Source organism: Canis lupus, chromosome 19 (assembly GCF_011100685.1).
Source record: "Canis lupus familiaris isolate Mischka breed German Shepherd chromosome 19, alternate assembly UU_Cfam_GSD_1.0, whole genome shotgun sequence".
NCBI lineage: Eukaryota > Metazoa > Chordata > Mammalia > Carnivora > Canidae > Canis > Canis lupus.
The window spans coordinates 1,558,700-1,582,627 of record NC_049240.1 but is presented as its reverse complement, the minus strand read 5'-3'; the positions used below and the strand labels follow the sequence as shown (position 1 = coordinate 1,582,627).

General features: G+C 37.2%; 1 protein-coding gene across 5 annotated transcripts in view; it reads right to left on the bottom strand.

Annotated features, from left to right (window-relative positions):
• INPP4B (inositol polyphosphate-4-phosphatase type II B) overlaps window positions 1-23,928 on the bottom strand; it is a 366,072-nt gene that overhangs the window by 327,775 nt on the left and 14,369 nt on the right. For all 5 annotated transcript variants that reach the window (XM_038564555.1, XM_038564564.1, XM_038564554.1 and 2 more), the window contains exons 3-4: window positions 13,508-13,709; window positions 11,267-11,311 (exon numbers count right to left, since the gene is read on the bottom strand). In XM_038564555.1, the coding sequence (XP_038420483.1) occupies window positions 11,267-11,311; window positions 13,508-13,598 (136 nt within the window). In that variant the 5' untranslated portion in view covers window positions 13,599-13,709. The remainder of the gene's footprint in view (window positions 1-11,266; window positions 11,312-13,507; window positions 13,710-23,928) is intronic.

The following is a 23,928-nucleotide window of genomic DNA, read 5'->3' as shown; positions in this document are numbered from 1 at the left end:
GCCAGTTGAAAATGGGAGCTGGGAGCTCCACGGAAAAGTGAGGGCAAGAGTCACACATTTCAGAAACAAAGGCCCATAAACGTTATTTAAAGCCATGGACTTTGAAATTGCTAGAGTTAGAATTAAATTTAAATTTAATTAAAACATTTTAATTTCTTTTCTTTTTTAGATTTTATTTATTTATTCATAGAGATGCAGACAGAGAGAGAGGCAGAGACACAGGCAAAGGGAGAAGCAGGCTCCACGCAGAGAGCCAGCCGTGGGACTCGATCCAGGGTCTCCAGGATCACGCCCTTGGCTGCAGGCGGCGCTAAACCGCTGCGCCACCCGGGCTGCCCAAAATGTTAATTTCTAATTTAAATTTTGTGTGGGGATAAAACTGATATTCTGAACTGGGACAAGTTTTGACTTAGGAATACCCTTTTTCCCCCCCTTTCTTAAGCTGACTTTTGAGACCTACCACTATAGAAAACAGCCAAGAACGATCTCTTGTCCTTGGTAAAGTAGAGGGAATAGAAGAAAGAGTGGATGAATATTTGAAAAGCTTTGGGCTTTCCCACACCTGGTGTAAGAGCACAGACAAGTCACTTAACTCCTCTAGGAGTTGCCTTCTCCCGCGGTGAAGTGGGCACAGCATCACCTTTGCCGACTGCAAAAGGTCAAAGCTCAAGAAAGAATCATTTGGGAAAAGACTGTTTAGTACCGTGGAACTATGATGGGACTTTCCTTTAATCCTGCCTTCAGCTCTACTAGGTCTCTTCTCTTCCCCGTGGCATGGTTCCCAGGTGGCCTAGGATACCCTTGGATGCCATCTGCTCCGCAAGAAAGCTGACTGGGACAGTTCAGTCACACGGATGGATAGCAGCATCAGGGAATCTTGCTCCCCGTACAACCTCCATGGCTTTGGTCTTTATGCAAAGCAAAACCACCCAGTGAGCAAAGCCCCTAGGTAGCCTGCTACCCCCATTACCCATAAGCAGCAACAGGTGCTGCCAAGGTAGACCTGTTCCAGGGACCAGCCGCTCTCAGTAATTAGACAATGGAGGGAAGAAGGCAATTAGGTAAATCACACAGAAAGGGCAATAAACTAGGTGGGGCATGTTGATCATGGATAAACGACACAAATGAAGAAGGCAGAAAGTAACAGTTCTAACAAACCCTCTAATTTAATAAATAATTTGCCGAACCGATGTGAACGATCAGTGTCAGCCTATGAGGTTGGACCTGGTCAAAGTCCTCCTTTAATTGAAGCTCCTGAGTAGATTACTCGGAAAGAAATGTGACAAGAAGAATAGATAGACTTTATCACAACATGACTCAATTAAACGGTACGGGAAGTGGGAAGAGAAGTTTTATTTCTCATATATTTCTCCTCTATGAGTGATGTCCCTTATCTCAACTTCCCAAAGGGCATCGAACTAGAATGTAGACCACTGCCAATGAGGACAGGCCACATTAAATCTTTAGACTCTAGAAACCACCATCCACACAACAAACCTATTAAGAAGCTCTAATTGGTTCATTTTCTCGTCTTTCAGATACATGTCTAATTATTTCAGCGGTACAAAAACATAATGCGGGTCTTAGATAACCTTCTATGGTCCTCTTTCCCATTCCTGCGCTTTTAGCAATCAACCACGAAGAACATGGCCTTTGGAGTTAAAAATCTATACTCCTCCACCGCCTAGCCTCATCCCCTTGGGCAAGCGACTGAATTCATCTGTGAAACGTGAATAGTGACAAGCACCTTACGGCTCAGTTGGAGAAGCAGAGATAAAAAATGAAAAGGACGAAGCCTAATACCTGGCACTTAGAAGGAGTTCAGTAAGTGATAGCAAGTATTCCCCAAAAATACGGTATTAAGACCTCCTGCTCCAGGAAGTGTTTGTTGGCTACTCACCCAAGGTCATATTCAAAATAATAAAGCTTGACCAATCATGAAGTTTATGTCAGGCACTAGTGTAGGCGCTTTATGTACATTAACTTACCTAATCCTAACCAGAAACTCCTAATCCTAAACTCTTCCATTTTCCCACTGGACGTTTGAAAAAGTCAGAACTTTATAATCATTTATAGAACACAGGCCAGAAGGAAAGGTAAGGTAGATACTGATACCCTTCCCATTTCACAGAGAAGAAAGCAGATTCAGAGACACTGTGCGATTTTCCTTAGGTCAAGGGGCTAGGCAGTAATCAAATGTTCGCAGTTGGCTTTTCACCCCATTTCTTAACCAGGGAAATATATTGCCTCCCCACTCAAGTAGACCCAGAGTTGAGCCTGAAATGCAAACGTACTCCTATTCATTGTCCATTGTTTTTGTTGGGTTGTTGGTAAGTGGTTGTTCTGAAAATATCTTCTCAAAAGATGGCTAATTTAAGACAGCTTAAAGAAAGGGAAGATTCTTCTGTATGCAAACTTCCATAAGATCTATGAAAAATTGACTATTGGGAATTTTAGATTTTTTTTTTTTAATCTCTCAAATGAAGATTATATGGGAGAGCATACTCTGTACTCAGACTCCTGGGTTCAAATCTTGGGCTCATCATTTGATCTGTTCATGTCTGTTTCCTTTCCCATAAAACAAAAATGGCCAATAATAGAACAATTATCTCATAATTAAATTGTGAAAATTAAATTAATTAACTTATGTAAATTGTGGAGAACAACGTATGGTAAACAAGCAAGCACTTGATAAATGTGTATTTTTAGTGTTATCATCTTTGGGTTTTTTTGTTTTTTTGGTTTTTTTTTTTTTAGTGTTATCATCTTGTGGAGTTGGGAAGACATGGCATTCTGTTTGTACAGAGGTTAGCACCCTTTCGTAATACCTCACGTATCACAGATTCTCAAAAAATGGTAGCTACTTCTGGGCTCTTACTGTGATCCCAGCCCTCTGCATAACGCCTTGTCTTTAGAAGATACCCTGCCAATTACTGTTCCGTGGAAAGTCATGTTCTGTAAGGGAAGCATCACACCGTAAGAATCAAGAGAATGGCAATCTACGTACGATGAAGCAACAAAATAGGACAAGTATAGGCCTGATCTAATTCTTACTGGATGCTTCTATTGGTGCTTGAAGATGGTATCACAACTTATAGGAAGTAATATTTTTTATCAATAGATGAAATACAAAAATGTACCTCTGTGCTTGGTACTCCCTTTAGCTGGAGCTACATACCATGTATTGGGGAAAAATACTAAAGAAGATAGACTAAACTCCTCCATTTTCCCACTGGACGTTTGAAGAAGTCAGAGCTTTATAATCATTTATAGAACACAGGCCAGGAGGAAAGTAGAAGTGTGAACATAGGAGAGAATTGGTAAGTTTGGCCTCCTAAGACTTTTTTCTTTTAGAGAAACATAAAAAACCATTCCTGATTTATAGCAATTCATAAAGTATGAATGGACCTGACATGCAGGTTAATGAAGGCCCTAGCAAGCTATAAAAGCTGCGCCTATAAATAGATGAGACTGTTTCTGTGTAGCTTGTCAGTCTGAGCACATTTTAATGCACATTTCAAATTTGGAACACAAAAAACTGATCACATAATTTACATGACTTTCTGTTCTTTGTTGTTTGTTTGTTTGCTTGCTTGCTTTTTCTAACCGGGCTATTAGAATATGTCTTTATACAAAAGCCAAAATTAGTACACATAACCTAATGTATGATCCAATAGAAGAACAAAGTATTTCGAATCGACACCCTCCTGGACAAAGGCTTGATAATCAAATAGGATAAGCTCTCCTTTTTTGAAAGCCACTCTAATATCTGAATTTACCTCTCTAAGGACATCTTGTCATTAAGCCATAACATAATGTTGTGACAAAATTGCATTTTAATTACCGAATTCTAAGATGCTACACATTATTTACCAAAAATAGGTGTATGGTGGGTTGTGTATCTACAAAACTATTATTTGTTTTTCTGTAGAAAAAAATAGTCTCCTTACGTGGTAAATTTCAATTTGCCTATTTATGGCACGAACTGGCATGGCTTACAGAATGAATGTGAAGTTAGTTTCTTATAAAACACTTGGAATTACTGATAGATAGATGATAGATAGATAGATAGATAGATAGATAGATAGATAGATAGATAGATCACTAATCTAAAAGACCAAGAAGTAGATGAATCAAGAATCAAGTCTGAGAGCACATTTTCCATTTTCTCTTCTAGGAAGACAAAATGGCTGGCCCTTCTATACGTAGCTTGCTGTGACAATGAATAAGTATTTAGCACATGCCTCTTGCATGTGTGATTTCTGGATCTGAAGTCTTTATCTTGTTTCAAGTAACAAGTGTCTGCTTATGCTGCTTTCCTGGTCTAGAATGTGATTCCTCCTTAATCCTATTTTCTTACTTCAAAATTTGGGCAGCCTGGGTGACTCAGCGGTTTAACACCACCTTTAGCCCAGGGCATGACCCCGGGGTCCCGGGATTGAGTCCCACGTGGGGCTCCCTGCAGGGAGCCTGCTTCTCCCTCTGCCTGGGTCTCTGCCTCTCTCTCTGTGTGTGTCTCTCATGAATAAATAAATGAAATCTTAAAAAAAAAAATTAACTTTAGTTAGTCTTCCCTAGGAAGCTTTTTTTGACTACTCCTTCCTATACCATTTTGATCCTTTGCACAGTCTCTTATATTCTCAGAGATTGTAAAAATAGCTTGGCTTTTAAAGGTCTTTAAATGATTTAAGAAGTCTTAGTTTGACCTCTCTATACAATGAGCTAATTGAAGGTAAAGAGCAGAATTTTACTCCTTCAGCTATGCCCCTTTCCTTGTTCCACTTATTCAGGTTATTTATTTTTAAAAATTACAACACCTGATTGTGACATTAATACGGGCACATTGCAGAGATTTTGGAAGATATAACACTTGTCATAACTACAATTAAAGATACTCATACTTATTCATCCAATCTTATTCTTTTGCACATACAAAGAGTTAAATAAGGGTCATGCCGTACATGCAGTTTGTTATTCTGCTCTGACAATTTCCACATTCCATTGTTTGATAAAATATCCTTCTGACCGATGATTCTTATGGCTGTACAGTATTCCACTTAAGACTGTAAAAATTAAACCACACATGCTGATTGACTCTTGAGAATAAAATATAGTGGCCTACGCTTTCCTTCATCCATTCTGAATTTGAGGTATTAGGAGAAAAATCAAGAAGTGAAATAATAAAATGGAAATAAGGAGGGGTGCCTGGGTGGCTCAGTTGGTTAAGCACCTGCTCTTGGCTCAGGTCATGACCCCTGGGTCCTGCTCAGCGAGGAGCCTGCTTTTCCCCTCTGCCCTGGGCCTGCAGCTCCCCTGGCTGGTGTCCTCTCTCTTTTCTGTCAAATAAATAAATAAAATCTTATAAAAAAATGGAAATAAAGAGCATTAACTATGTCTGAAAATGTATGATGATATATGGCCATATCGCAGGGATAACAGATGTATTTCTCCATTACCCATTGTTGATCTTTATCTATGATAATTTTCATTATCTTACTATGAAAATTATAGCAGTTGCTATAGACTTGTCAATTTTAAAGAAAACTGAAAAATGAAGTAAGGGTTTGTTAAATAAATTGAGCCTCAGATTAGTCTTATTTTGTGTACTAATAAAATGTATAGGGGAGGAGTTGATACATTTTTCTTTCAAGAGGAATAAGTCTCTGGAAAAATTTTTCCCATAAATTTATATATGGATTATTGCAATGGTTAAAGGCAAGGAATTTAACAATCTCTTGGCTTTGAACCCTCTTCTCTCTAATTCTTGCTCACTAGAGGCTTGGCAGTGTCCAAGCACCAGGCCTGATCCTATTACCCTGCAGGTAGGGAGCAAGGGAGACTAGAAGAAGCCTTGGGGCCTGGATCTCACTAGATCAATATCTCTTCTATCCCACAATTGTCCTGCTCTGACCTTGGCATTCCAGCCCTCCGGCAAGCGGTCCCTCACTAGTTTGCCATTGCCTCTGAAGCTTTTTTTTACTACAAGACCAGATACACTCCTAACTTGGTTTCAACCCTGATCAAACCAGCAGCCCAACTCATTACCTTTGAACTCCAGGAGTCCCATTCTTATGACCCTATTCCCTGCTACCTAAATATTTACTATAACTAGGCCCTCCTGCTTAGAAAGTCACCTGAGTCTTATGTTTGGTATGGACGCTGCAAATTAAGTATCCACATCCTAAGGCCCTTTGGATACACCGAGGCCTTCGTTGACCTCTATATCTCAAATACCCTCCGTCCCCCCAAGTCAATTACCTGTTCCCTAAGCAGGTTCTATATGGTTGTTCTGTTTACTACCTACGTAGAACTTAACACCACCTGAAATTATTTACTTACAAGTTTTCTATGCTCCCAATATAATTTGTATGAAAGAATGATTCAAATTGTTAGAGATTTCGCTCCAGCATCCATGTCTTTACTTTCCTGTCATAATTGACACGGAGGCTTCTGACATGCCTGAAATATGTCTTTCAATGTACCCTCTATCTGGTCATTGGCTTCCATTAGGTATCAGCCATCAAGGTAAAAATTACTTTAAGAATATAACCTCACAGCGTCAGAGAAAGAACACAAGGACAACACGCGCACGGACACACACACGCACGTCACACATGTCGTCTCTCCTTTCTGTCTTAATATACATTAATGCCTATTTGGATTTGGATATATGATATGTAGTATCCACATAAAATGTGAAAACATACTCATAAGGATTCTGTTGACTTTGGAGTTAGTAAATGGATAAGCACTGGGTGTTATTCTGTATGTTGGCAAATTGAACACCAATAAAAAATAAATTTATTATTTAAAAAAATAAAAAAAATAAATGGATATATATAAAAGTAAATATTATAAGCATAATTGAGAGGATAAACTTAAATAGTCTATAGAAAGTTCTATCTTTGCCAAGATTAGTTTTCTCTATATATTTTCCTCAATAGCGTCAAAAGAAATGCACCCAGCTTTAGGAAATGACCTCTCTTCTTTTTTTTAAAGATTTATTTATTTATTTGAGAGAGAGATAGAGAGAGAAGTGGGAGGGGCAGAGAGGAAGACAAGCGGATTCTCCACTGAGCAAGAGCCCCTAAGCAGCGTTCTATCCCTGGACCCTGAGATCATGACCTGAGCTGAAATCAAGAGTTAGATGCTTAATCGATCGAGCCACCCAGGTGTCCCATGATTTCTCTTCTTAAATGCTGAGTTTGTTAAAACAGAAATAATTTTATTAAACTGTAAGAAAAATCTGTGTTCTCTTGGGTTTTCAATTATATCTCATAAAAAAGGGTAAATACATAAAAATAATATATGTATTATATCTCATACATAAAAAGGGTAGCAACACATTTAAATGAAACAAAGGAAAAATGTGAAAACAGAGTTGCAGATGTAAGAGTGAGTTACATAATTTAAATTCAGTAAACTGCTAGAAATATGGCTGACAATGGACCTGAGATACTCACTTGTTATTCAGATAAATGCTGAACTTGTCCTATCAAGACATTTTTAACCAATTAGCTTGCTCAACTGACTATCTCCTACCTCAGTTACTCGAATAAGGGTGTAGCAGAGCAACTTCAGCCATCACTTCAGATAGAGTGATTTCACAATGACATACAACAAGATAGAAGCAAATCCTCAATGGAAAGTAACTTATACAAAGCAATATGAGAAAATTAGGGTATCTCTTTAAAAGCAAGTCCATTGAAATTCTCAATTTATTTGAATATTTAGGCAAAGAATCAGGAATCAAATATCAAAAATTTAGTTGAAAACTTAGGTGGAAAAGAAGCCTCCTACTTTGTTTCATTCTTTTTTCGAATATTTTTTTATATTAAGATGCTTTGCATTTTTGATTAAATAAATATGCTTTTATAATAATGATAAAATATTTAGGAAACTAGTATTCTCTCATTATTAGTTATGAAGTTAACTAGATAGCAGGTGAGGTCTTAAATAATTTGTGGGATTAAGAAAACTCAAAAAAGTACCAGAAATATAATGGTGGAACCTACATAGATTTAATTGTAATGTTCTTGAAAAAGAAGTCTTAAAAAGGTTTTTTTTTTTTTTTTTTTCCTCAAGAAATACGACAATTGAGGATTTTAAAGTTCTCAGAAGCATAACAAACAGTTTGGGGAATATATCTTCCAGGATCAACAGCACGATTTCCAGAGAATCTAAATAACTTTGTTTACTTGTAAGGCATTTTTTTGCCACATGATAAGATAAAATTATCTGTTGTTAAGAATTCTGGTGGTTTTTTTGAATAAATATGAGAAAAGAAAATTGATGTGTTTTTTTATGGGAGGGATATTATTATGAATAAATTCTCACAGCTGCTCATCTCTTAGATCTATGATTCAAAGCCAGAAATGTAAGTGACAACAGCACTGCTACTGAATTTGACTGGGCTTTCAAAACAAAAAATGTAGCTAGGTCTTTGAACAAGATGGATAATTTTATCTGAAAAAGAAGATACGTATTTGGCCCAGGCACCCTGTCTCTTGAAAGTTGGCCTCCATGTTCGACTAACAGCCTTTCCTCCAATTGTCTCTGCCTCCTTCACATTTTACCTTGTTCTCCAGGATGCAAATAAGGCCTTATCTGTGTTTTGAAATAGATCAAGTTACTCCAACAAGTATTCATTCTTTGAAATCCTAGTAAAAAAAGTAAAAAAAAAAAATTCTCTTAAAAGTGAAAGATGAATAGATAAAGGCTCAAGTAGCAAGTTACAGTGAGTCAAGAGGCACCAAGGCTTCTTTTGCTACTCACTCCCTTTCTGAAACAAGTTCTTTCTGTATCTGCTACCATCTGAGAACTCTCTAGAAAAAAAAAAAAAAAAAGTACAGCTTTTTTGGTGTTAACACAGAAGTTGCTTGAGTTTTCACATTTCTGTTTCTCAATACCTGGGCAAATAAAAAAATCTTGGATCCTTAACTTACAGCACCTTTTAGCTATACTTGTAACAAAAATAAAATGTTTAAAAATGAATTATACCCAAATCTAGAACATTGACAACACTAAGTGCTGATGGGGATGTAAAATAACAAGAACTCTCATGCATTGCTGGTGGGAACACACAATAATGGTGTAAGACAGTTTAGCAATTTCTTACCAAAACTAAGAATACTCTTACCATATAACAATGTGCTCCCTGGTATTTACCTAAAGATGTTGAAAATGTATGTCTATGCAAAAACTTGCACACAGCTTTATCCATAATTGCCCAAATTTGGAAGTAACCAAGATATCCTTTAGGAGGTGAGTGGACAAATAAACTCTGCTATATCCAAACACTGGAATATTAATCAATGCTAAAAAAAAACAGAGCTATCAAGCCATGAAAAGACATAGAGGAAACTTAAATGCATGTAACTGAAATAAACGAATCTCAGAGAGTTACATATTGTATGATTCTAACTATATGGCATTCTGGAAAAGACAAAACTAGGGAGACCGTAAAATAGTATCAGTAGTTCCCAAGGATTAGGAGAGAGAGGAATGAATAGGCCAAGCACACAGGATTTTTAGGACAATGAAGATACTCTGCATGATACTTTAATGATGAATATATGTCATTATACATTACCCAAATCCATATAATGCACAACACCAAGAATGAACCCAAATGTAAACTATGGACTTAGAGCGACGATATGTCATCATTAACTGTAACAAATGTACCAGTCTGACAGGGGATACAGAAAATGGGGAAGCTATGCATTTATGGGGCCAGAGGGTATATGGGAAATCTCTGTACTTTCTGTTCAGTTTTGCTGGGAACCTAAAACTGCTCTAAAAATAAACTCTTAGAAGAAACCAACAAAACAAAAAAGTATATATAGTTATTATCTCAGTAAGTTACACTTCAAAATGTAATATTTTGAGCAAAGACTATAAATTTGTCATCTATTTTGTTATAAAATGGAAATGTATATTTATGGTATAATTGAAACTTCAAACCACTGAAAACTACTATAGGTAGTAAATGTATATATTTCAATTTGCCCATAACTTTTTAAAAAATATTTTATTTATTTATTCATGAGAGACAGAGAGAGAGAGAGAGAGAGAGAGAGAAAGGCAGAGACACAGGCAGAGGGAGCAGCAGGCTCCACGCAGGGAGCCCGAATGGGACTCGATCCCGGGACCCCGGGGTCACACCCTGGGCTGAAAGCGGCGCTAAACCACTGGGCCACTCAGGCTACCCCTGCCCATAACTTTATAAAACATGTATATCAATATTTAAAGACTTAAGTATCTGGTCTCTGTATATGAAATTGAATACCTATATATATGATTCTATGAAACCTCATTGCAAGTAAAATGTGAAGATATTGGTGAGCTTTCAAAACATTTTAGAACACTAAGAAGAAAAAAAAAGTCTCTAAATGGTTCACAGGAACCTTATTTTTGCCCTCTTTCCATACCATCTTGCAGCTAATTTCCTAATGACATGTTGCAGTCACACCAAATTCAGACACAAAGCAGGTGCCACTCACTAGCTCAGCAGTAATTAGCCCCAGAGCACACGTTTTCGTTCAGCCTCGGACAAAGCTATAAATCTCTACACGCAACGGATCTTTAAAGTTCCTTAAGCAAGTCAAAGTTTAGAATTATAGCTAAATTCTCAAATACTAAGGATCTGTCCTGAAAATCAAGATGGAAGAGAAAGGGGATTTTTGAGTGTGTGACGTTGAAAAGAAGCTGGAAACTTTTTAAGTGGCAAAAAGGAAAACCTACACGAGTCCAGGGCTCAGCTCAAGGAGCAGACGGCACGGGGATGTCGAGAAATGCCCATTAGCCGCGGAGCCCAGGCACTGGGTCAGGTCCTGGGCACCAGGTTTGCAGTCAGCTGCTGGTTGAGGGCTCAGAGTCTTTACTTACAAATTGGGGAAAGTAACACCACATAGAATGGTTTTTTTTTCTCTCAGTTTTGTTTTGTTTTTTTCAAACTGAAGTATAATGAACACAGGGCTGTAGTATTTACAGTACACAATATAATGACTCAACAATGTTATATCATTTCTCAGTGCTCATCATAATAAGTGTACCCTTAATCTCCTCTATTTTACACATCCTGCCACTGAGCTCAAAGTTATACCCTAATGAATGAAAGTTTCTTATAGAACAATATTCATAAAAGTTTTTAAATTATACAACGATAGAAGCAATGATATAAGGATATAAGCCACCTAAGATGCAAACTATGTATCCAAATTACTACTATATTTATCAGTACAAATAAGATGGAATTCCTTACCGAGGATGAATTCCAACTGTGGTTCATTTGGAGTCTTCTGAATACCTAAAAATAATGAGTAAGATTTCAGATTAAGGATATGTAACTCAGTACCAAAAATATGTCAACACATACTGCTATGTTTCACCCTGACCAGAACGCATAAATATATTATTTGGCATAAAGAATTCACTCGGTTAATTGTCCAGACTTATAAGCAGGTGGGACATAATATTTGTAGCAGAGGACATAATATTTGTAGCAGAACTGTGACTAAAGTTTTGACGGATCTATTTAACTCTCTGGCTATAAAGAAACCGAAAAGAAGGGAGGACATAATATTTGTAGCAGAACTAACTGTGACTAAAGTTTTGACAGATCTATTTAACTCTCTGGCTATAAAGAAACCGAAAAGAATTGTTTTTTTTTTTTTCAGCTTTGACAAATTTAAGACATATTTTTCAATTGTTAGTTTCTTTTAGATGCATGTAGACAGAGGCAAAATCCTAAAAAAAAGAGGACCTCACAAAAGTACTCTCTTATATAGATTTTTTTCTCAAACCACTGCAGCCTGTTGTAAATAGTAAATTATTAATTAAAGAGCCATCTCTAGTAAGGTGATGAAGGACATTATGGTGGTGGTTATTCCGTCAAGTTGTTGATAACTCACAAAATTCTTCTGATAATTCTGATAATTCTTCTTTCTATATGTTTTTTTCTTGATTTTTAAGAAATCTAATAACGTGGCTAAATGAGTTGGAGTGGAGGGCAGGTCTGAGACCAAAGGTAAGGACATGGGAACATGTGGTAGTTAGAAGGTGGCAAGGTTAGGCTGTGGCAAGTGATAACGCGGAGCAACGTGATACCACGGATACCAGAGCTCGGGGGCTTCCCAAACAAAAGTGCACTAGGACCTGGATGCCACTTATTATAATTCATGGGTGGCCAAAGAAGCAAAACTAAAATTAATGTGAAAGTAAGCCATTTGATGATAAACGTTAGAAGTGACCAAAATCATTCTCTGGTTTATTTCTACTGGTACATTTACTTTATTCAATTTAAATTTACTACTACCTTGTTGTTAGAAGCACCTCGTTGCATAAAATCATCTATTTACAGGGTGAACATTTTTTGCATGGTAACCATTTATTTTTTTCTCCTGCTGACATTTAACATTACCATGGTTAAAAATTTTAGACTTCCCAGGAGAGATGAGAGTGATAATCATTAGGTAGATCTCTGTTCATTTCAAAAAGTGTAGATTTTTTTTAAGTTATTAACAACTTCTGTAAGCTTTGACAACCAAATTTCTTAGAAAACTCATCCAACTAATACTGTTTTCTAAAGATTATTTTTATAATGTAAATTAAAGGAAAAGTTTGGCATTATGTCTGACAGTATTAAAAAAATTGCCAGAAGAAAAAAAAAAGAAAAAAAGAAAAAGAAGAAAAAAGAAAAAGAAGAAAAAAAAAGAAAAAATAGAAAAAGAAAAAGAAAAAGAAAAAGAAAAAAAAAAGAAGAAAAAAAAAATTGCCAACAGGAATCTTCTGGAAAGAAAAGACACAATTCACACTAAACAATAAGACCTAAACTTGAGAGGGTTTTTTTTTTTTTTTTTTTTTTTTTTGAAGATTCCGTTTATCTATTCATGAGAGACACAGAGAGAGGAAGTGACACAGAAGAGGGAGACGCAGGCTCCATGCAGGGCTGGATCCAGGGCCGGTGATCATGACCTGAGCGGAAAGCAGACCTTTAAGTCACTGAGCCACCCAGATGTCCCCCATAAAAACCAATTCTAATGCCCGAACGCAAATCTCGGCAGCTCTCCGTGCTTGCTCTATTCATGTGACTCGGTGCTCTCACGTATAGAAGTGGCAATTTACAGGTCTATGGTAGCTGTTGTGCCCTAGTGCTTTCACCTTACATGCTTTTGATTTTAAAGAGAACATTTCCATGTTCAAAAAGATAATTCCACATGAGATTATATAAATGCTAAATAGAAGGTGTACCTAAAAAGTATTAGTGTCTTATTACATATTTAAGAACTTTGAATCTATTTGATATTTAACCACTTCATAGACTACCGTCTATCTCACTCAAGATAAAAGGTGAGAAGCACACCGTAAACTCACTATAACAAAATAGATAGTGCAAACCAAAGTTAATTTCATGCCCTTTGTTTCTGTGATTACACATACATGTGTGTTTACTCGACCTAATTTGCATTTTCAGAGAGTTACAGAGAGAGGAACACATACTTACTTGTGAACTGGAAGTCCCCAGTATCATTTGCCTGGGGTGTGGGAAGAAAGTGCTGGCCTTCTTCTGATGCTCCTTCCTCTTTGATTTCCATGATCAACTTTCAGTTGTTTAATCTTCCAAATTTTCGTGTCTAAATGTCACTGATGATGATTCCTGGCTTAATGTATCTTCACACTAAAGGCCTATATCCCACGCTGAAATCCTGCATTTAGGAAATAGCAACAGCAAACATCTTAGTTACTTCAGAGCTCAGTATAAAGCTAAGAATTAAAGACAGGTAGAAACTGCAAATTCCTTCCTGCCTATCTCACTCTTATTTTCAAGGTTAATCCACCCAGTTAATATGCCATATACTCTAAGTTAAATGGGTATTCTCTATGCAATTATTTTATGGTCATGTGAGGGACTTCTAAACGAACTAGGGGTGGGGGAAGGGGAAGTGGGTGGGGGGTGGGGGTGACTGGGTGGTGGGCACTGAGGTGGGCACTTGACGGGGTGAGCACTGGGTGTTATTCTGTATGTTGACAAATTGAACACCAATAAAAATAAATTTATTAAAAAATAAATCCTGAAAGGTGTATACTTTCTCTTCTAGTTTATTCTGTAAAACAGTAGATAACAATAGGATCTGCTAACTTAAGATGCATCTAATTTAGCAGCAAGAGCAGACAGCATCTTGTCAAGGCATGAGCATGTTTTACCAAGGTGGATATTATTATTATTTCTTCCATTAGAACTACCCGTTAAGCTCATCTCTCCATCCATCCTTATTAGAACATTATTCATGAGCACGTAAGGATAATTTGACATGATACTCCTCTTCCAATATGAGCCAACAAGTTGTACAAGAGTTTCCAACCTCATCATTATCCATAGAGTCTCTTGCTTCTCTGCCTGACAAAGTTTTAATTGGTTAATGATCAGGGTGTATGGTGAAAAGAATAAATAATAATTCTAGAAAGCTAAAGCTCAAGGGGGGTGGGGAATGAAAGTAACAGTAAAATGATGAAAATCAGCATGGGGGAAAGAAAGCTCCTCCAGGAATTTAATACCCTATGCAGACAACCTCAAATAGTTTCAAATTCATTTTAATATTTAGCCTGATATATATGACCAAGAACGAATTAGAAAAAAAAAATCAATGTTGTTTTAAATCAAGTTACCACCTGAATTAAAATGTATAATAAATCTTTAAATGTCTGCTCAATGTTGTTTAAAGAGATAGTGACAATCAAATTCGGTTTGAAATAATGATTTGGTCTCCAATTTCACTAATCCACAGCCGTAGTCTTTGTTGTTTTAACAAAGGAGCTTTGTTATTCAGCTCTGCTTTCTAAAGATCATCTCACAAAAATTAAATCCAGAAAGCATCTTGAATTTTTGGGAAGTATTATAATAAAGTTGCAGATAAATACACATTGGCTTCTCAGGACACAACCAGGAATAAAGGCCTGGGGTAAAGGGCCATTGTGCTATCAATTAGACCAAATCCATCATTTTGAAAATTATATTCTGCATTAAAATAATGTTTTCCATTTTTTTGCAAGTTTTTTTCTGATGAGGACAGACACATATTCATGGAACTGTATTCTATCAAGAACCTATGACAAATTCATTAGTATTAGTGGGGTAACATCTATGAAAGACTGTCATGCATATGGGACTTGGATACAAGGACTTTGTTAACTTCCCTATACTTCTTTACCAAAAACCCAACCCCTAATTTTGATTGGTTACCTTAAAAGTTGAAAAAGAGACCTGAATAAGACAATATGGATAAATCCTTAAATCCTAGCAAAACAACAGCTCAACACACTACAGTGAAAAATAAGTAAAATAAATGTCAACTCTGTGTGTACGTGAGTGTTCACTTTTGGGCAACTGGAAAGGATTGAAGATGCCTACAAACACTAACATGGTGCCATTTTAGGCATATTTCATCATTTAAAACTGAAAACTTCAAATTCACAGAGAATGAAGCCAAATACATAAGACATGGATCATATGACAACCTGTTATGATTCTGTTCATTTTCATTCTACTTTTGTTGCATTTGAGGAAAATTTTCATATTTGACAACTATTAACAAGATACATTCCTCAGAATGAATCAGTTATATTACCAGAAAAACTCTAGAAGACCACTGCATTTTCTAGGTGGTAAATACAGCATCTACCTATGATTAAGTACCATAGTTCCCTTTCTGTGTCTATTTAAAAATTTTAAAAAAAATAAAATAAAATAAAAAAATAAAAATTTTTTTGTTTGGAGATCATGCACAAGAATAGATTTAAATTTTTACATACAACAAATATATTTTAAAAAGTCAGGTACAGACACTAAACTTAATTCTCAGAGCACAAAGAAGCCACATTAAATATACCTATTGTATATTGATTACATTTTATTTTTTAGAAAGTTTACTGGCTGTCAAAGTAGAGAATGTACTAAAAGGTGGCAACTTATAAAGGAAAACAAGTTGCATAAAGGTCATTTTAATATTCTAGGAAAATGAAATAATAAAGAAGTTCTAGGTCAAAATAGAAACAGATGACTAGAGTAAAGCATCTGGATTCCAAAGAAAATTATTAAATAGGGTAAAGGGCTATTTATTAAATAAAATTACCTAGCCCTAGTAATGGAATTAGATGCAATTTAGAATTGAGATGATGAAAGACAGGAATTTCAGATGAAAACCAGTAAATTATGGACCACTAAACTGTTTGGAGTATAAAGAGGAGGGATTTTAGTCAAGGATGATGAGTTCAGTTCTAACCACATTGTTTTTGGAAAAGAGTTGAACATATGGGTCTAGATTTCAGGAGAGACCTTTAACATCTTAAAAATAAAAATAAATAAATAAATAAATAAATAAATAAATAAATAAATAGTTAGTTAGTTAGTTAGTTAGTTAGTTAGTTAGTTAGTTAGTTCTGGGATAATCGGATATTCACATGTAAAAGAATGAAACTTGGGGTGCCTGGATAGCTCAGTCAATGAAGCATCTGACTCTTGGATTTGGCTCAGCTCCTGATCTCATGGCTTGTGAGATCAAGCCCCACAGTGGGCTCCATACTCAGTGGGAGTCTGCTTGGATATTCTTTTCCTCTGCCCCTTCCCCTACTCTCTCTCTCAAATAAATAAATATTTTTAAAAATGAATGAAACATCCATTATTTTACATCACTCACAAAATTTAACTTAAAATGGACTAAAGACTTTAATGTAAAAAACCATGGAACTCCCGAAAGAATATATAGGAATAAAGCTCCTTGACATAGGTCCTGGTAATGGAATTTTGGACATGACACCTAAAGCATAAGCAACAGAAGCAGAAATAAATGAGTGGGACTCCATAAAAGTAAAAAGCCTCTGCACAGCAGAAGAAACCATCAACCAAGTGAAAAGATAGCTTGTGGAATAGGAAAAAAACATTTGTGAACCAAATATCTAATAAGGGTTTAATATCCAAAAATATACAAAAAGCCTATACAATTCAACATCAAAAAATGATAATAACCCAATTTAAAGATGGTCAAAGGATCTGAATAGATATTTCTCCAAAGAAGATATATAAAAGGCCAATAGGTAAATGAAAAGATGCTTAACATCACTAGAGAAATGCAATTTTAAGCCACAATGCAATATCACTTCATATCTGTTATAATATCCGTCATCAATTTTAGTATATGTGCTGCTAAAGCAAGCACTAATATCCATCATCAAAGAGACAAGAGCTAACAAGTGATGCCATGTGGAGAAAAGGGAATCCTCATGGGAACTGTTGGTGGGAATGTAAACTGGTACAACCACAAGGGAAAACAGTATGGAGGATCCTCAAATAAATTAAAAAAATAGAATTACCATATGATCCAGGAATTCAACTTTTGGAAATAAATCCAAAGAAAATAAAAACAATAACTGAAAAAGAGAAACTGAAGATTAAGGAGAAAGGAATATGATTGATGGAGCAAGGAAAAATTTAGATGATGTAATCTGCCATAATGAGAGGAAGAGGGAGGTGAAGAGAAAATGAGGCATGATCTGAAAAGTATGGGCAGAAACTTGAGGATATTCTCCCTAAAGACCTCATTTTTTTTCCATTCAAGAAAAAAGCATATTTATGAACTATGGAGTACAAAAGATCTAACTTCAAAAGCACAGTCCATAAAGGAAATATTAATAATTTTGAGTACATTAAAATAAAAATTCTGTAAATAAAAGATACCATAAAAAGTGAGGTAACAAATTACGTACTAGGGAAATGTATCTGTAACACAGACATTTTCAGCTTCGGTTTAAGATACACAAGAATATAAAGACCATTACTCCCAGTATAAATTCAAGAAAAAGCTGAATCTATAAAATCATAACTTTTCCTTAACTAATCTGAGAACAGAAGTCTCAGAGCAGCCAACTAGCCTGAAGTCCAAGAACAGGCAAGTGCCTCCATGGAACAGTTTCCCTCCACAGGAGGAAGAGATGTCAGGCCTCACATAAGCTGGTAATAAAAATTCAGCCAAAATATTTAATAACTTTCTGAAAGTCAAGGATGGTCTACTATGAAAGTACAGAGACACTGAAAGCCATAAACTTAAGGGTAGTCTGCATCCACTAACAGACTCTTCTTCCCTCAACAGATGCTCATGAGAAAGACTGGGAACAAACTGGGATTCTGGTTAAAGCATCCCTTGGGGATTCAGGCCTGTGGAAGGAGAGCAGTCACTGGAGCCACACCACTTAGGTCCTCCTCCCTACAGAACACTTCAGGCTCTGTGGCCGCCAGGGCTCACTGCAACTAAGAGAGGTACAGGAAAGTTCCTGGCATCAGACCATTAGAGATCCTCTGTTCCTCCTTTACCAGGAGAAGGACGGGCCACCGAGAAAGCCTTACCCCAGACCCAGGTAGACAGAGTTTGCCTAAGATCAAGGCTGAAATAGCACAACAGAGAATGTCTCCACCCAACTACCAGTCCCCAAAACAGTAGGAAACTAGTAGCAGCAACCTACCTCTGGGGGAGCGTAAAAGCATGAATAGTAAACCTCTGGTAGGTAAAAGCTATGAGGCAAAGCCTTACGTGGAGAGTAGGGAACAGTCCCCAGCTACCTGAACCCCACTCTAAGTACAAATGAGTGCTAGAGGAATTTGAAACTGGTGATGTACTGCAGGGAGCTACAGTAACCACAAAACCCAAACCTGGGTCAGTTACTGACCAGGTTGACTTGAATTAAAGGCTTAGTAGAAAGAGAGGAACACCCACTTCCAGGCACAAGTGCTATTTATTTTATACTCTACTCTCCTGCACACCACCCGAAGAAGATGAAGACAAACATGAACATAAAGACAAAGATGAAGATGAAGACAAAGAAAAATAGTCAACAGAAAAAGAGGGAAATAAAAGAAACAATAAGAGAACCAGATTCATATATGGCCCAAATGGTGAAACTATTAGAATATACTCAGGACACTAATAGAAATGGTGACAACTTCCATGACCAGATGGAGATTTTTAGCAGAGATAGAAACTACTGGAAATAATCAAATACAAATCCTAGGAATGTAAAACACAAAACAGAGATTAAAAATGCCTTTGACAATCTCATTAGTACATACGATACCATCAAGGAAATAATCAGTGAATTTGAAGAGAGGCTAATAGAAATTACCCAAACTGAAACACAAAGAAAAAAAGTGAAAATGCATGAGAGCGTTCAAAAGCTGTGATGCAATATCAAGCAAATATATGTGTTAGTTGAATCTCAGAAGAAGGAAAAAGATAGATGTTTGAAGAGATTGTGGCCTAAGATTTTCCAAAAGTATTAAATATCAAAACACCAATCCAAGAAGTTCAGGAAATACTAAAGTAGGAAAACACACATACAAAAAAAAAAAAAAAAAAAAAAAAGAAAAGAAAAGAAAACACACATACCCCAATAAACAAACAAGCAAATCACAAACCAAAAACTTCTATGTATATCATATTCAAGCTACTGAAAAATGAAGATAAACAGAAAAATTTTAAGGCAATCAAAGAAAAAAAAAAAGGCAAGTTACATATAAAGTAACAAAAATAAGAAGATGTTTTGGACTTCTTATTGGTATGTATGTGACATCTTGAAGTTTTGAAAGAAGAAAAACATCAACCCAGAGCTTTATACAGTGTAGAAATAACTTGTAAAAATTAAGAGAGACAAACGCTTTTATCCAGACAAATAAAAACTGACAAGTTCATTATCATCAGACCGGCACTGAAAGAAATACTAAAGGACGCTCTTCAAGTGTGATGTAAAAGAGACATCCTTAGATCTACAAAAGAAAACTAGAATGCTGTGAGTGGGATAAAGGAAAGCAAATGTTAATTTAATCTTTTTCTCACCTGTAGTGACTATAAAAGATAATTGCCTAAGGCAGGGTTTGGCATACTTCTGTTAAAGACAGAGAGTAAATATTTTAGGTTTTTTGGACTATTCAGTTTCTGTCACAACCATCCAACTCTGCTGTGGTAGTAAAAAAGCAACCGTTGACAGCACATAAACAAAGAGTCATGGTCCTATTACAGCATTTTATTTGTAAAAGTAATTAGTATTCAGGATTTGACCTGCAGAGCTTGCTAACCACTGGCCTAAAGCAAGAAGAGTAACCATGTGCTTACAGCGCATCAGAAGAGAAAAACAGAACATCAAGAAGGAATGATGAGGATGAATGGGGAGTTATTGTTGTAAACAGTCCTTAACACTAAAAGTATAAAAGTAGAGGATACAATTACATCACTAAAATATTTGAAGGTAAGCTAATTAATTAAAAAATTTATGGGGTAGCCCTGGTGGCTCAGCAGTTTAGCGCCACCTTGAGCCCAGGGCCTGATCCTGGAGACTCGGGATCGAGTCCCACATCGAGCTCCCTGCATGGAGCCTGCTTCTCCCTCTGCCTGGGTCTCTGCCTCTCTCTCTCGGTCTCTGTGTCTCTCATGAATAAATAAATAAAATCTTTTTAAAAAATTATGGTAATTTTGGGAGTAATTACTAATAACTTTAAAAAATAAGTATAAATAATAAGCCAATAGTGAAGGTAAAAGAGAATAACAAAAAATACAAAATAAATGTAAAAGCAGAGGTAAAGAACAAAAACAGATGGAATAAGTAGAAGACATGTAGCAAAATGTTTGTTTTTGATCAAACCACTATTAATAAACATATTAAATGCAAACCACACACACACACACACACCAATTAAAAGACAGAGAAGATGATCAGCTTGGATAAAAATGACCTGATTATATACTTCATACTATAATTAAATATAATGACATAGATTAAAAGTAAAAGGATTGAAAAAGTTATATCATGGAAACACTAATCAAAAGAAAATTGCAGTGACTATATTAATATCAAATAAAATAGATCTCATATAAAGAATATCACAATTATATAGTGATAAAATAGTCATTCACCAAGAAGATAACAATCCTAAAGGTAAATGCACCTAACAACAGAGCTTCATAATCTATGAAGCAAAAGCTTAAAGAACTGAGAGGAGAAATAGGCAAATCCACAATGATATACCTAAAGACATCAACATTCCTCCCTCAGCAATGGTGGATGAAACAAGCAGACAAAAAAATCAGTGAAGATATAAAATAGTAAAATAACACTACCAACAACTTGACCTAATTGACATTTATCACACAATTCATCCAACAACAGAATACACACTTTGTTTCAAAGTATACATGGAATATTTACTAAAATTATATCCTAGGTTGTGAAATAAACTTTAACAAACTAAAATAAAAATGTGTGTGCATGTACTTTTTTAAAGATTTAATTAATTAATTAATTAATTAATTTTTAAAGATTTTATGTGTTTATTCATGAGAGACAGAGAGAGAGAGAGAGAGAGAGAGAGGCAGAGACACAGGCAGAGGGAGAAGCAGGCTCCATGCAGGGAGCTCGATGTGGGACTCGATCCCGGGACCCCAGGATCACACTCTGGGCTGCAGGCGGTGCTAAGCCACGGGGCCACCCAGGGATCCCACGTGTACTTTTAAATCAGAAGAAATCACTATGCTACATATCAAAATGTGCTTAAAGGAAAATTTATAGTATTAAATGCTTATATTGGAAAAGAAGTTCCCAAATCAATGCTACAAGCTGAAAGGCAACTCTACTTCTAAGGGTATGGTGTAGAAAACCTCTAGAAGGTGCATAGCAAACGACAACTAAAGGAACATTCATAATAAATCAACTTCTACACAAAATATTGCAACAGGATACATGTCCATCAATAAGAAAATGGGCAAATATATTGTAGCCTATTCATTTTACACAAAATGGATCTTCATTTCAAAATATATCAACATTGATTAACTTCACGAAGTATAAAGAAAAGAGAAAGAGGAAGGAGGGACAGGAAGACCAAGGGACGGTGGGACTTACAGAAAATCTTAAAACATGTAAAACGTTACCCGGGTTCTATGCTGTGTAGGGGCACATACAACACATGAAAAACACTAAAAGCAGAGCCATTGTGGAGTTCGGGAGGACAAGTGTGAGGGACGAGATCAGGAAGGGAACAAAGGCATTTCAAGTGTATTGGGAAAGTTTTATTTATTAACTGAGTAATAGGTACAGAGCGTCGTCTATATTTTTCTTTATACCTTAGATATGCCCTAAGTACTCATTCTACATTTAATTAACTAAAAAAGGCAAAGCTGTGTGTTGAGAGGAAATGAGAAGGAGGCTGGGTGGGAGGTTGGTGAAGACAGGTGGAGTCTCGGGCTGGTCTTTAAAAAAGTACCAGATGAGGGAACACGCGGAAGCCGTTGTTCGGGTCCATGCAGCGGGGCCTGGAGGCCACAGGTCTGCAGAGGTCTCGGCCTGACCAGCTGCGTGGCTTTCCCCAGCAGCGCGCAGCCGTCTCGTGAAGAAGGGCAGCTGAGTTGGTGGTGAGGAGGTCTTGCCTGCTGACGCAGGGAGGAAAGAGTAAAAGCAAGAATACAGTAATAGGAATATGACCAAACAGCTTTTAGGTTGGGCTGGAAGTGCTTAAAGGGAAAGATGTAACACGCTGGAAGATGAGAACATAGTTCAGTTTGAAGTGACGAGAAGTCCAGGGGACTGCCACTGGCATAACTGAATGGCTGAAATGGTGGTACTGCTGGTCACCAGGGACAGCAAGAAAAAAAAATTGTGCATGAAGAAGAGAAATTGAAATCTCCCAGGAGGACAGCAGGCGGGACCTAGGAGCCAATGGAAGACTGTGTCTAATAGAAGAATCTGGAAGAAAGCAGGAATCTGGACAATGACCGCGATACATAGGGGTAGAGGTGTGGCACGGCCAGATATCAGCAATGTGCAATGAGGTCCTAGCAGCTGAAGGGGCCTACTTGGAGGACAGCAGGCCTGCCCCCAGGATCTGTAGCGTAGGGCCGGTCCAGGTCAGGGTAGGCAGTGGGAAGCAGAAAACCCCAGAACGCCAGGTTTCCACGAAGAAAGAGAGACAAAGGACATGTTTTCTGAAGAGGTAGAAGGTGAAAGAAATTGCTTTTCACGGGAGCAGAGGCCCCCATGGATGTCATGTGACATTCTAGAAGTGAGAAGATCCGGGGAAGATGGAATCATGACCAAGCCTACGGCGAAATGAGGGTGACCCGACGGGCGGGGGTACAGGATCGGACGTGGCTGTGGTTTCGGGGGCATCCAGGATGACGGAGACACAAGGCGTCGCCAGGTGCTAAGCGTACCTCTGGTTAACGACGCCCTAAGGTCCGGGCAGGGAGTACTGGAAGCTTCCTGACACCATGTACCTGTGACTTTTGTTTAGGTTCCCAAACAATGCTTTGATATAAAACGTGGAATACATGATTATTTCTACCCATTTCAAAAATAAATGGACTAGCAAGTCTCCATTGCGGCGATGGTACAGTGTGACAGGGGCTAACCTACTGCACTTGCTCGCCTCCCCGTCGCGGCCCCCAAATTTCTAAAGCCAAGACGCTTTGAGAAATCGGGTAGGAAGCACAATGCCGAGTCACTTCACAACCCACTAGACGCCGATGGAGTGTGGACACACGGCGCTCGTGAGGACCAAGCAAACGCAGTACAATATGACAGGAGGACGTAAAACCAGAAATGTGACCCGGGCGGTGGGTGACCTGTACCTTCGGGGACTCTTTCCTCATGGGTGCGGGTGCTTCGGAGCCACTACCGCTGTAGGGTAATGGTGTTCCGAGTGCTGCAGCCAGGGCCCTGTTCCCTGTAACGGGCGTTATCCTAATTTATATCGTTTGGATGTAATAGAAGAATTAAAGAAATGGTTTCAGGAGAAAGGTTCCTTTTGAGGAAATAGAAAATGGCATAAATTGGCAAATTTTATATTATACCCGGCAAAAAAAAAAAAAAACCAATCAGGCATATGTTCCA